Source organism: Terrapene carolina, unplaced genomic scaffold (genome assembly GCF_002925995.2).
Source record: "Terrapene carolina triunguis isolate 2854851 unplaced genomic scaffold, T_m_triunguis-2.0 Scaffold69, whole genome shotgun sequence".
NCBI classification, from domain to species: Eukaryota; Metazoa; Chordata; order Testudines; family Emydidae; genus Terrapene; species Terrapene triunguis.
In genome coordinates, this window is record NW_020664420.1 from 45,214,584 (window position 1) to 45,229,983 (window position 15,400).

General features: G+C 36.4%; 1 protein-coding gene across 2 annotated transcripts in view; it reads right to left on the reverse strand.

Annotated features, from left to right (window-relative positions):
• The window catches only part of EDIL3 (EGF like repeats and discoidin domains 3), a 434,555-nt gene that overhangs the window by 9,744 nt on the left and 409,411 nt on the right, over positions 1 to 15,400 (reverse strand). Inside the window, exons 10-11 of one of the 2 annotated variants that reach the window (XM_024216234.1) lie at positions 12,758 to 12,913; positions 8,318 to 8,411 (exon numbers count right to left, since the gene is read on the reverse strand). In XM_024216234.1, the coding sequence (XP_024072002.1) occupies positions 8,349 to 8,411; positions 12,758 to 12,913 (219 nt within the window). In that variant the 3' untranslated portion in view covers positions 8,318 to 8,348. Of the gene's footprint in view, positions 1 to 8,317; positions 8,412 to 12,757; positions 12,914 to 15,400 lie in introns of those variants that run through there. The other variant, XM_024216158.3, reaches the window with a different exon arrangement.

A 15,400-nucleotide genomic window follows, 5' to 3' on the forward strand; every position in this document is an offset into this window, starting at 1 on the left:
TGAACTTTTAAAAGCTTCTTAACTTAATAACTTTTCATGTTCTTTTATCCAGATTCTATCACTTTTACTCATGCTGAAGAGTAGTTTACTCCACAAGTAGTCCAAGTGAGATCAGTGTGGCTCCTTATGGAATAAAGTATTACTTAGTGTGGGTAACAGTAGCAGAACTTGCCCTTTGTTAAACGTAACGTATCTGACAGCGTCATACAATATGACAACATGAAAGACAGCTGCTCTAACAAGGACACATGCAATTATGTGAGAGAGTATGTGCGAGTATACTGAATGTGTATCTGGCTCCTGTGTATCCTCGCCCTTCAGAGCTGAAAAACAGGGCACAGCAGCTGTTAAAATTATGCAAAAAAGGTCCAGTATGATACTTTAAGTATGACAACTTATTTTATAATTGGAGCCTACTCAAATGAGACTAAAAACCTGGAAAATATAGCATGGGATGATCTGCTTCAATAAAATGTTGGTTTTTTTATTGTAAAATGTGCCCTTTATCCATAACTGGGGTATACAATTAAGTTGCCTTGCTTTCAGCAGTTATTGAAATTTTCAATAGAGTTAACAATGTTTTTATGGCACAAACAACAAATCTAAATACTGACAATGTAAGATGACTCATATTTTTAAAAGCTAAACAAATACCTTATAACAAAACTTAATAATTTAGAAGAAATGTTTAATACAAAATAAACTGGAAAAAACTGAATTATAGCTAAATAATGTATCGTGAATTGTTTATGCTTTATTCTCAAGCTCCGAGCTAGTGTCTGTTTTATGGGGCACATCAGCCTCAGGCAACCTTTGAATAGGCAGTTGTAGTTGGAGGGAATGTTTGTGGTGGAGTGTCAGTGAATGTGCAGAAAGAACAGGTGTGCATGGATTCTAACTCCCCACAGAAGACCTTTATGGATAACATGTCAGGTATAAACCTAAATTAGATTAAAGTGGTGGCTTGGCCATAGAAATAAAGATTTTTTTTTTTTTTTTTTTTTAATTCTAGGCACCATTATATCTATGATGCTGGGGGAAGAAGAAAGGCTAAAAATTGACAATCAGTCCCCAAAACAATGTTGTTGTTAATATATTGCCTATTGCAATATTTCCGTGCCAAGCAAAATATCTGATATGGACCCTCTATTGGAAATGCATCCCTGCTTGGATTAGATCTAGCTAAAAAGAAAATTTTGGTGCTGCTCCTATTTAGAGTTGGAGTCAGTGTAGCTCAGAACTCAGCTGACTGGCAGCAGTTAAAATGGCAGCAGGGATACTGTTCCTTCTTTCAAACCTTTTTTTATTATTATTTAAAAGCATGCTGCATTGAAAAATAATGCTTGAAAGCTGCATTCCCTTCTGTTTAAAGCATCTAATTTATATATTGCAAATTCACTGAAGATGATACACTCAGCAGACACTGCATTTGTAAATTTGAAAAGCTACTTTTTTTTCTTTTAAAGTAACACTTTTAGTCACAAAGAGTGAGAAATGAACAAGACTAGGTAGGAAACAGTGAAAGTCTTTTTAAACGTCTCTACCAAACTGTGCTATCATTGGCAGACATCTAGCTGGGTATTAATTCTGTTGACTCCAATGGAAGATGGTGAGGCACACTGCTGGATCAGGCAATAGGTCTTCATTTCCATTTATGTATCTACCCTCTAGACATAGATCTCTATATGTACATATGCAGAGAGAAAAAGCAGTTCTTTCCCTGACATTAGCATGTGTTAGGTTCCTTTATTCTTCACAGTGCTCATAAAGGTTGCACTCTTGGCCACCTCCTTTCTGCTTCTCCTATAGCACTATGCCAGTAACAGGCTTAGAGTCAGGAGTGAGGTGGAGTGTGGATCTTTACATGGAGATGGCATGTGTTGCCCACAAATGGTAGGCAGAAGAGATTGGGATGACCATAAGGACGTTTGCCCTTCCAACAGTAGATGGCTCAAAAACGTAACTTTTCTGGTGAAGAATACCATACTAGCAGAAAAAATAATGGGCTCCTACAATGAATCTAACCTCTTTTTTCAATTTCCATTCTGTTGTTTGTTTTTGTTGTTTGTATTTTTAAGGTTTAGATTAATGTAAGTATATGCATTTCAGAATACAGACACATGCAAACATATGTATTTCTATGTATGTATCTCTCTGTCTCTCTCACGTGCGCACACACACACAAAAGCAACTTTCATGGCTGGAAAAATTATTATGTGTCCTTTATTTTTATCATATTTGTAATGGGTTCAAGGGAGATAATAATTTCCAAATAGGAAAAACACAGAAAGGCAATCATGTAGTATTTTTATCCAGAAATGGCTAGTGATGCCACTTGATGGGAATTTACTCCTTTGAATGGAGTTTGTGAATTGTTCAAACTGGCAGGTTCAAAGTCAAAAGTAATCTTCAGAAATTGGGATTATTACAACATTTCAAAGCCCTGATTTCCCTGGGAAAATACCCACTCAGATTCAAGTGTGGATACTGTCAACATAAGCACATAATTTCTTCTCAATTGTCATCACAGTGTGTGAGGACAAAAGCCATTTTGTAGGAAGGCAGGACATGAACTATATGGTGGTGAAGCTATGACCTAAAATTTATAGGGCCAGATACTCATCTTGTGGAATTGGCATAGCTCTATTGAAAACAATTGAGCTACATCAATTTTCACCAGATGAGTATTTGGCCTGTAGTTTTAAAGAGCAAGGCCAACATTTTGATTTACACCTGGAACTAAATTAAAGGATACTGGAGTTTTGAACGGATACAATAAGTTCCCTGAGGCCAACAGGGCAGTTTTATTCTGCACAAGCTGTAGTGTCTGAGCTGTATTCAAGGTTAACCTCCAGGCAAGCGCTTACAACAATCCATTCTGGAGGTGACAAAGGCATAGATAGCTGTAGCAAGAAATAGTAATAATCATCCTCTTCAACACTGATGAAGATGCACTTTTGGCATCCAATTAATCTGAAGTAATCAAAGATCCATGAATACCCCAAAACTGAGAAGAGATGGGCAAACCCCATCACGTTGGCTAGACATCATCCCCACAATATTCTCTAGATACTTCAAAACAAACAACTATCGTCACCACTGTCTTATCTGGAATGAGAGTCAGTCATAATTCTAAGAAGTGTTGGGTCAGAAGACAAACCAACCAACCAGATTGTCTTATCACATAACAGGATACATCTCTTGTCTAAAACATCAGCTGGTATGTCTTATACAACAGATCTGCAAAATAGCTAGGTCCTGATTTCAAGAGGATGTTTAAAGATAGAGAGAAAGAGAGAAATGCATAGGGATGTGTTATCAGAACCATTCACTAGGCAGTAAAGTGGATTCTTTTGTAATCACTCTAAAATCAACATCCTCGAAACCCTACAAAAAAGTTTATACTTGAATTTTTTTTTGTAGAAAACCTTGTTTATTTTTTAAATCTTGAGATGGCAAACCCTTCTGAAATGCATAATTGCAGATGTGTTAGCTAAATTCAAAGCTTGTAATGTAATATTCTAATATCATTGCTATATAAATAGTAAAATGATTTAAGTACTAACCTGATATCTAATGACCTTGCTAAACTAATTACTAATATAAGAAGCCATTTAAATATAGAATATTTATATTAATGGGGATTTACCATCATCATCCTGGCAAATCCCACAGGGATGTATCCTCCTTGCAGACAGACCACCACCTGGATCAGGCTTTGGGGAAGATGCCTAGGTGGTCTGGCTGCATATTCAGTTTATGTCCATCGTTGGCACCCCACAGTGTTTTCAGGGGAAGGTGGCACCAGCTTCTCTAGTAAAGCATCTGGGCAGCCTCAGCCAGTCTGCAGGATCAGTTACATTGATAGGAAGATCATTTCAAGACACTTCTCAATTGTTCTTTGTCTGCAGTCCCTCTTCCATTTGAAGAGTGGCAGAAAGTTGTGGTAGTGCCACCTTCCTTCAACAACGAAAAGATCTGGATTGCAGTCCATTAGCTGAAGTCTAGGTAGGCACCAGGGGTTTGTAACATTACCCATGAGCTGTTGAAGGCAGATGAGAGTATTATTGAAACATGGCTCTTCCAGGCCATCTGGAGCACTAATATAATCCCCAATGACTGGGAGGAGGAGGATATTCTGCCTCTGTTAAAAAAGGGTGATAAGGCTGAATATAGCAACTATTGAGGTATTACTGTGTTGCTGGTCACAGAGAAAGTCTTCACTTCAGTGTTAATATCTTGAATCAATGATGCACTTTGAAGCAAAGGTCAGGATACTCAGTGCAGCTTTAGAGTTGGTTGTTCTACTGCTGACTAGGGCTTTGCACCGACACAGACAACTGAATGTAGAAAGCGTGTGCAACACTTTTCATAGACTTCCTTGTGGCCTCTGATTCAATGCATTGAGCAACTTTGTGGGATCAGAATCCCTAGGTTCATAGAATAATTGATAGATGAGCACTATAATGGAACAGAGAGCTGTGCTTGAGTCAATAGCAGATCCATGGTGTGGTTTCCTATCTCCACAGGAGTTTGACAAGGCTGTCTTCTGTTACCATCATTGTTCAGTATTGCACTGATTGATTGATGGATAAATTGAGGAGCAGCTGCCTGTGGTGTTGAGCTGAATGCCATTCTACTTCAAGATCTCAAATACATTGATGACATTGCTGGCTGTTTGGCCATCAGCTTCAGCGATTCACCAATCTGGTCAGGCAAGAAGCTCTTTGGTCTGCTTATTAATCCAGATAAAAATAAACTCCTGGCCATTACCATGAAGCAGCCTCCAGCTCCAGATTACAACGAGCTCAGTATTAACCTGTCTGCACAGGACACTGAGTAGGTGGCAACTGTCAAATATTTGGGAAGCATCATAGACAATAATGGAGGATGCTTGAAAGATGTGGACACTTGTATAGCACCTGCTGCTGCCATGGTTTCAGATCCTTCAATGGCCTCTGTCAGGTCACTGTGACATCACACTTGCTATGAAACTGCAGATCTAGAGAACTATGCTTATATGAACTCTATTGTACTGAAGTGAAATGTGGATGCTGAGGAAGGCTAAAGAACAATGGATTGATGTTTTTGATTCTCATCATCTTCATAAGCTGCTCCATATCAAGTGGCAGAACAAGATCGGAAATGAAGATATTTAAAGCTGAACCCAGCACTGGTTCAGTTTCAGTGTTTTTCTTGGTATGGACATATTAGAATAGAAGACCAACAAATTCTGAAGTCACTCCAAGGAATGCGACTACACGTCCGGCAACCACATGGATGCCAAAGGTTTTGGTGGCACAATAAGATTGCCAGTGATGGACATAAACTGAATGGGGAATTAATTAATTAATACATAAGCAACCCCCTTACCCAACTGAGGAAGACAAAAAGAATCACTTTCCAAAATTATGAAGAATCATCAACTTTTTTAATAACTATTTAAGCTAATTATTTAATTTCAAAAGACTATTTTAACTAAAAACTTTTATACAAAGAGCAAGAGTATTTGGAATTTTTAAAAGTGGAATTTCATTTCCTGTTAAACCCTAATAAAACTGAAGAAATATTTCAGAAAATGGACTGAATAAAATCAATTTTTAAGACTATAACGTTAAAGATTATCTGAGGCTTTCCAGCCACAAGAGAACAAAGGCAGTAAGAAGTGTGTGGCACATTCATGAAGTATACTGAATATTCAGGACCTGAAGGTGTCATCAAAAACAACCCATGAAGGAATGGAGCCAGTGAAAGGATTACAGCAATCAACTATGAATATAAACAAGACTGAAATTTCATGAAAATAGGAAGCAGAAGAGTATAAAATTCTGAAGTGAGCATCCATCACTCCCACTCTCTGCTATCCTGTTCAAGCACTCCTCAACTCATCCTGTGCATCTCTACAAGCAAGCTGCCAGAAACAGCTAAGAAGACAAAGAAGAGAACAGACACACAGCAGCAACAATAAAAGGCAACCTTCTAGCCCAGATGACAACCAAGACTTCTTCATAGTGAGATGGAAGTAGCCAAAAGCACTACCAAGGGATTAGGTTTGAAAACTCTTGGAATGAGTTTATTGGACTATTGAAATTTATATCAAATTTGGACCCATAATAATTTTAGGAAATAAGACCTTGGTCTCAGCTTACATTGAGAAAAGTGCCCCACCAAAGACTGGGTTAACTCTCAAAAGTGTAATCTTTGTTTAAAGTTCTCCAAAAGAAGCACACTAAGACACTGTCAGAAGTAACCAGTTTGTTATTTGTGTTGTTTTGTTTAATGCTGTATTTTTCTTTCTTTAATAATAAAATAGCCACGGTTAATAATTGTGATTATTTTGCTTGGTTTTAATTGCAATCTCCACGAAGGTATGTAAAAACCCCTGTGACTAAATGTTGGGGCCCTTTTCTCTTGGTAAATTGAGACCAACGTTTTATTTCCCCAAATTATTATGAGCCCAGACTTGATGTCTCATAGGAAAATAGAAACTGTTCATGGGTGAGCAAAATAATTTTGTTTACAGGTGGATTCTGCCAGGTTATCATTGATAACGTGAAACAATTTATCAATGGGTAAAATAAGCAATCTTAACTAAATCCTAGGGAATCAGAGTGTTTAAAAACAGTTAATTAGAAGTAGTCGGGTAAGAAGTTGTCTTAAAACAAGCCAATTAGCAAATAATAAGAATCTTAAATAAATTAAATCTCATCATTTCTATGATTATCAATGTTTATCCCCCATCTGCTCTCCATGAATATGTGATCTGACCATTTAGTGATTAACAGTAGAAACTGTTAATATCTTAAGTTACAACAGCAGGAGTTGCATCCCTGAACTGTCAATAAGAAGCATAATTAGTAAGAGTGGGATACCATTTCTTGTTTCTCTAGACTAAATATTTTTAGTAATTTTGGGGATAAAACTACCTGGTGCTTAATAATATACAATACCCCTTTCCATACCACATGCCAAATGCAAATAAATGTTTTTTTAAAAACTTTGCTTTACATTTGCTGTTATCACTAATCAACAATGCACTAGACTTTTAAACCTGGAGAATTTTGAAAAACGAAAACCAGAGTGCTTGAAAAGTTCTCCTATATTCTCACAACTTTGGTATTAACTTTGGTATTAACTATTATACTATACATAAGCAAATCAAGTACTACATTTGAAAATGTGTAAAATATTGTTAAAATGTGTCCATAACTTGTATTTTATGCACAAAGATAATGTGATAAATCTATAAATATAAGTAGAGTATTAAAATAATTATACATTTGACAAAAGAAAATTAAGCAAAATTATTACAGAAAACAGGCCAATTTAAAAAAAAATATAATAGCATCTCATTTCACACTTGCAATTAGCCTGTGCAATCAGTTGCTAAGGAGATTGACTAGAAGTGTAAATTATACCATTTATATTGCTAACTACCTGATTTGCCCACAAATCGGGCCTACATTTAAATATTGTAATCTCTGTCCGCAACTAATTGTTCCTGCAATTTCTGATCAGGATTGACGGTGCCAAATTCTGGATGTAAATTTCAAAGCTGAACTGAGGCTCCTTTAAATTGTGGCCCTTTCCATATTATCAAGAAAAATGCAACCTTTAGACCTCCATTTGACATTACAATTGCCTCTAGGTTATCTACAGCATGGGAGGCAATTTAAAAATCACATTCAGAATATGATTTAAAAAAAAATTAAATCTGCTCATGCTTGGTATAAGTGGCCTTGCCATAAGAGATATAGTAAGCTACTGACCTCTAGCTGAGAAAACCAAGATAACTATTTTACTCCAGTCATTCTAAAATACACTTTCTTCACACATGTAGGTTGCTTAAACTTCAGTAATTCCTGACTGCAGGGAAAACATTAATATATCCCAGAGGTTTCATTCTAACTACTTACAATGAACAAGAAAGGCCTATTTTTAAAGATGCGTTTTTTCCAGTACCTTTTAGTTTGCATCTCTAGATGAGCTCACTATAGGTTTAAACTGAGATGACTGGAAGTTAAAATGACAAAAACCAGACAAGCAGCAGGTGCTACTGTTCTTGCTTTCACAGGTTTTCCATTTAAAAGTGTGCTTCACTGAAAACTAAAGCTAAAAAACCACATTTCCTTCTCTTTGAAACATCTGATTTATTTATTTATTGGCTGAATGTGAAAGGTGGTGATCAGCACTTTACATATACATTGAATGTATATATATTTTAATGGGTTTTAGATCTATAATTTATTCATCGTATGAAGTGACAGATTTTGTTTGGGGCTCAAGAGTAGGTCTCCCTTGGAGACTGTGTTCCCTTTTCCTCCATTTTCTGGCATTATTGTTTCTTCCTAAGACACTGGACCATTGGGCAGCCAGTTGGCAGTGGAAAACATTAGAACCGAGTAGATTGCCTGAAATAGTAAATAAAAGTTAGACAACTGAGCGTCTGAAAAATGATGGCAGGAGGTTACTAATCACCAGTAATGGGAAGCAAAAATCTATGGGGACTCTCAAAGGATATGGCAATCCTATCCTACTCAGGATAAGTTCATATCAAGACTATCATAAAGCTATCAGGCCATGGCAGAAAAAGGGAAACATCAGTAAGTTTTGCTTGGTGCAGTAAAGCATCTTTGAAAATATTTATACATTTTGGGCCAAATCCTGTGGACATCCTCAAAACTGGTTCTTCTGCAAAGACTGGTCGGATTCTGTTTTTGTTCCAAACTCTTTCTCTTCTGTTCCCCGCCCCCCGAGTGCTGCTCAATATTTCTTGATGGTGTCTCTTTCTGTGCTACTACACCAAGGAGCAAAGTTAGGGTAAGCTTGAATGCATGTTCTCTTTTTCACTGTAATGAATGCAGTACTTTGCTATTAGACATTTGGTCTCTGGAAGACGTTTCCTTTTTATAAACTAATATGAGTATGAAGTACTGTACTAATGTTGGTAACTGTCAGATATTTTGGATACATTTATGGTACATCCAGGAAAGGTGAAATTATTGTTTCCTATTTTTACCTGACAACCAATTATACTAAACACACATCCATAATCACAGCTGTCAGTACCTTTTCAGTTTTATTGCTATAATAGCAGATTTTGCTTTTATTATCTGGAGTCTTGGAATTTATTGCAAAAGAAACTCACTACAGGATAAAACCACTGAGATCTGCCATCTTGTTCTCAATGCTGTCAAATAATATTTGAGAGAGAAAGACTTAAAACAGAACAATATGGGCCAGATTATGATACCCTACTCATGCTGAGTGAATAGAATCTTTTAATTAACTGAAATCAATGGGTCTACCCAAGAGGCAAGCTACCACTAATTCCATGTCAGCAAAACTGTCCATATGGATATACCATATTTTGTATCATAAGCTCTTTTCTAGAATGCAAAAACTGAAAATACAATTGATATGTATGAGATAGGTTTATGGTTCCTTTTATTAAAAAAAAGTTCTAAGAATAATAAATACAAGTGGAAAGATTTAATACCATGAAAAAAACAACAACAATTGTTGAAAACATTCAAACCTTGAGGCAACAGTTACTTTAACTGCTAGAATAAGACATTCTGCTAACCATTTGGAAGTTAAATATATGCTATAAATGGCCATTAGTGTAATTATGTTCCAATTATTCATAACCCAGGAGAATGTTTTAATAAATAATTTCCATTTTGTCTGCCTTTTTTAAAAATGATTCCTGTAAGCGGTGTATGTACTGTAAACAAATCCATAATAAAAAATTGACCATGCTACTAATTCAGCTGTTTGCAGCCTCCAGTGTAAAGTCAATGTACACTGAACAACATTTGAAATAAAAAAAGAGAAAATAAATATGTATGTATAAATCAATCACTAAACCTACTCTTGAACACCTGTGGGGGGACAGACCTCCAAATTGATGCAAAAATGATAATGATGGTAATTATAATAACATATCATTTTGATTATTACAAACCTGTCTTTGCCTTTACTGAATTTTAGAACATATTTACAATTATTTTTATGCATACAATGCTTGGAAAACAATAGCATACATGCTTATATTTATAGTTGCTTACTTTATGAAATAAAATATTTGAACTAATTAAAAAAACTCTTAGGAAATCTGTTTTCTCTCAAAAATGAGAGGCACAAAAAGCATCCAGGAGAATGCCCCTTTCTTGGCCATAAACCTGTACATATCATTTCTAGGTCCAATTGCACAGACTCTGGAATGCAGCTTTATAATGTCTATTTTGCTTTAATATTCTATATAGCTTGAATTTTATATTATGTTAGAAAGATATATCTAAATGTTAGTTATTGCTATTTGTCCCATGCATAGACTATGTGGTAGGAGTTTTAACTGAGAATTGTAGGTGAATCTACTGTACGATGTTAAACTGAAGCTACTAAAGTTATACATTTTTAAAACAGCAGGGCCAGTGAACTTGCATCCAAGAGTTTTAAGGAGCAGGCTGAGGCACTCGCTGGACAATTAATATTGATTTTTAGTGAGTCATGGAGCACTAGGGAAGTCCCACAAGACTGGAAGAAAGCTAATGTTATGCCAGTTTTTAAAAAGGCTAAATGGGATGACCCAGGTAATCATAGGCCTGTCTGTCAGGCTGACGTCGATCCCAGACAAGATAATGTAATAAGTACAAATCAGCCTGGATTTATGGAAAATAGATCCTGTCAAACTATCCTGATATGTTTTTTTGACGACAATACAAGTTTGGTTAATAAAGGCAATAATGTTGATGTAATATACTTAGACTTCTGAAAAGCATTTGACTGCACAACATTCTGATTAAAAAAACTAGAATGTTATAAAATTAAAAAGAAGGGCTCTTCAGTCTAGCAGAGAAAGGTATAACACCATCCAATGGCTGGAAGTTGAAGCTAGACAAATTCAGGCTGGAAATAAGTGTTAAATTTTTGACAACAAGGGTAATTAACTATTTGAACAATTTACCAAGGATCATGGTGGATTCTCCATTACTAACAATTTTCAAATCAAGATCAGATGTTTTTTCTAGAAGATATGCTCCAGGAATTATTTTTGGGACATTCTATGGCCTATGTTATACAGGAGGACAGAGAGGATGACCTCAGTGGTTCCTGAAGTATGATGGGTGAGAATCTATTAATCTAGACTGTAATCTGGGGAACTGTTTGGTTAAAAGGCAAACTACCATAGGAATGTCTTCTCAAAAAGCAGTTTACCACCGCCTTGTTAAGGGATGTGAATATATTATTTTCTACAATGTGAAAGCAAAATGATGTGTGATACCTGGTTTTTCAAGGCAATAAATGCTGACTCAGGAGTCTTTGGTTATCCCTTCCCTCTCCCGTCTCCCCTCTCCCGTGCCTCCTGTTTCCCAGGAGAAAAACCTCAGTTTTAAACTCACAAAGATTTCTGGAAATATGCTTTGTGACACTGATTTGTTTTATAAAGTCTAAAGTCTTCATTTGTTTAACTTTAAGGAAATATGTATACTGGTGAAATTTTTTGGTTACTTCTAACCTTATGTTTCAATTTAAAGGTGAAAACCTGTTTGTTTATTCCCTAAATTCTTAAGATGCAAAAGCTTCTCTTGTGATGTTCTTTGGCAAATGTTTTGCATCTAAATACAATCATCTAAAATAATAACTTACAATACCATTACTGTGTGAGTAGTAATATGTTTTATGTACCAATATAGAATCAAGTGACCTTTCTAAAACTGGTTACTAGTATAAGAAGCTATTTGAACATCAAATATTTATATTAATTGGTGAATTAATTAGTTATCTGGCATTGCTTAGGAAACTTTCTTACCAAACTCACAAAGACAACAATCACCTCTTCAAGGATCGTTAAGAAGACACACAATGATTTTTTTTTTTATGACCACTTGAGTTTAAGACTCTCTTTGAGAATTTTTAAACAGACTATTTTGAAAGCTCAGAAAATAGGAATGTGAGTGACTTATGAGTATCTTGCTTGTCTTTGATAGTGGTGTCCCCTAAGGGGGGGGGGAAGGGGGGAATCACCTCACTTGACTACTATAGTGAGGCTCATATCCCTGGAGCAGTATGAAGAGAGACAATTATTAAAATTTGACCTGTCAATTCTTTTTTCTCTAGACTATGTTGATATAAAATTAAATGGCACTCAGCACCTTAAAACACCCCTTTCTCTAACATCTGCCATTAACATTTGCAAAAGGAAGAGTTCTGAAATTAATATATTTTAAAGCATATTAAGACTGCTGATGCAATATTAATGAATATGGGTGGGTATCTGATATCCTAGAATGATTAATTACCAGAAAAATCAACCCAGAACCATTAGGTACAAAGGCACATAAAAAAAAAAGTATTTATTTTTTCAAAATAGCTAGCACATTTTATCATATGCTTATCAAAATCTCAGCAGGGTTGCTGTTCTCAAAAACACAAACAAGCTACTTTTTATATGCATTCTACTGCAGAGTTCAAGAGAGAAATAATTTCAATAAATGGAGAACTGTAAAGTTTTATGTCCCGCATCTAATAGCTTTGGATCTGGCACATTGCATAGATATGTATGATATTATAGTATCAGTGAATGTCATTGTGGTATATGATTCCTTTCTATTCACCTTGACTTTTATCTGTGGAACTCTAACCATATAGATGCACATAAAACAGACAGTACATATTAACCTGCAGGCTACCTGCACTGAGGTTACTACTTTCTGTAAATGCAACCCAAATAGCAATTGCCTCATTATCTTACCTTATCCTTTTTTTGTTTTTCATCCTGGTAGATGGTCCAATGCTCCCCATCATTACTGTAAGCAAGTTTATAAGATCCCACAAACTGTACATGACCAAAATCTTTAGCTCCTTGAGTAATTATGCCAGTCACTTTTGTAGGAACAAGGAGGTCAATCTATAAACAAACAAATAAATAAGACAGTCAAACATAGTTGTAATATTTTAAATTCAACAACTGACTTTGTGTCACACAAAAACATAAAGATACATTCTTGATCATGTCATAGCAGCTATGATGCCCAAGAGCACAAGCTAATTCAGGAAAGCCCAGAGTTTTGTAGAGAAACCACCTCAACAATTGTTTAAGCTGATTTCCAAAATGTCTTCTAACTTACAATAGCCTACTTAGACCAATATTTTCCAAGATCTGGAATATAAATATTGGATTGGCTTTACAAGAATCATACATCCTTGATAGGGCTTCCATTCCTAATAAAGAGATTTTAGAATGACTTGTGCATTATTTCTCCAGTCCTGATTTTCAGTATTCATGTGCTTCTGCAGCCTCAAAGTTAGGATTTCCACACAATCATGGACTGTTATACATGTGCTGTTTGGGCATTTTGTTTGTTTTGTGATGCACGTGAGTGTATAAATGCAGCCTACATTCCTTATTTCCTAGAGCTACTTCCACATTCCTCTTGTGTGGAACTTTAATTTTAGTTGCTCCCCTCCCCCCTCTCCAGCTCTCAAACTAGGGGCCAGATCATCAGCTGGTATAATTTGGTCTGGTTCCATTGACTTCAGTGAAGCTACATTTATTTGCACCAGCTTAGGGCCTGGAGATTTCTAAAATGGTTTTGGCACTTTAACTACAGCTATTGCCCAAAATATACTTACCCCCATGAATTTTAGTTTTTGCTCCAGGTTAAATCATTTCCATATTTATGCTTATACTTTCTAAGTAGCAAATGCATTTTTTTTTTTTTTTTTTTTTTTACAAAACAGTCTCCTGCAAATTGGATGTCTGTGACACCCCAATACCAGAGGGCAAGGAGCTCTCTGGTACGTAGCAGTGAGTCCCAGCTGGCCTAACCAGCTCAGTGCACCCTACACATTGTTGTCATGATATTTATTTAAAATGTGTCTTGGAAAAGTAACTCACTGATCATTAATATTTGTGTGATGTAAGTATGGTTAATGTGCAAAAAACTACACAGATGCGCTGGAACGATGTTCCTCGATTGTGTTTGGCAGACTGTGCCATAGGTGCTGGAACTAGAGGTGCTGGGGGTGTTGCTGCACTCCCTGGCTTAAAGTGGTTTCCATCATATACTGAGTTTACAGTTTAGTTCAATGGTTCTCAGCATCCCCACTATACAAATTGTTCTGCACCCCTGGGTAGTGCCTAAGCCCAGCTGGTCCTAGAACCTGGTTCCACAGGCTTGATTGTGTCTCCAATGTAAATTAAGCAAGGTATGACCTAAGACAATAAAAAGCATATTTACATACAAGGTAAACAAAGCTATCAGGCAGGCAAGTGGGGGAAGATGACCACTTAATCTCCATGGAGGATAGAGACTGCACCCCCAGGAAGCCTTCCTGCCTCTTCAAACAAGGTTAATGAACTTTGGGAAGATATATGAGAAAGCAAAAGCCATTTATATGATCCTTTACCTGAGGAGATAAAGAAACCAAGTGCTTTGGGCTCTATGTTGGATTCTGGCTGAAGACTGGGCAGCCTTGCTGGAAGAATGACTATGGTGAGAAAACTACTTTGAATAGAAGACTCTAGTTTGTTAAATTGGACTTTAGTCTTAGAAGCAGAGTTTTACTTTTGTTTCTTTGTTTGCTTGTTTGTTTGTAACCTTTTCTATTCCTGTCCCTTCTATTTGGGTATCACTTAAATCTGTGTGCTAGTTTTAACAAATCAATTCAGTGTGGAGGGTGTGTTAACACCTGTTAAACTAACAGGGTGATGTATACTGTCTCTTTAAAGGAGCAGTGAAATTGAACAGTTACAATGAGAGATGCTGAACATGGCAGAAAATGTTTTTGAGGAGAACTTGTGGCTGGAATGGTAGTTGAGGTCCCATTGCAAAGAATAACTGGCGGGTGGAAGCCAGGGTGAAACCTTCTTGCTTGTATGCTGGCTGTTGCCACAGCAGCATAGCATAGAGTTGCAAGGCAGGTGGGGGCTGAACCCCTTATGTCTGGGTGAACCCCAAGGCATCACAATGTCACACCAAAGATTTTGATTTTAATTCTGGAGCTAAGTGCTCCAATTTAGGAACATGACTCAAACCCCTCTGAAGTCAAAGGTAGCCTTTCAATGTAATTTGCATTATTAGGCATAAAATTGCTATTTGATGATTTGCACTGACAAAAACTGAGTTGCCAATGCTGTTTAAAAAAATAGATCATACTTTATGAAGGCAAAATACAGAGAGAAAGCTATGAAATGGGATATTTATTGTTCTTGGTGTTTTGTAGTTGAGAACCATGTGCTGTTTCACTTTCCATTGTGTTTACTGTTATTCTTCCAACTTCAGCTAAAGGTGCATTGTTCTGTATTAGTGATTACTGTATGCCTCAGTTTTTGGATGTCGACTCTGAGACTCCTCAAAAGAAGTCTGATTTTCAGAAGTGCTGAGCCACCCTC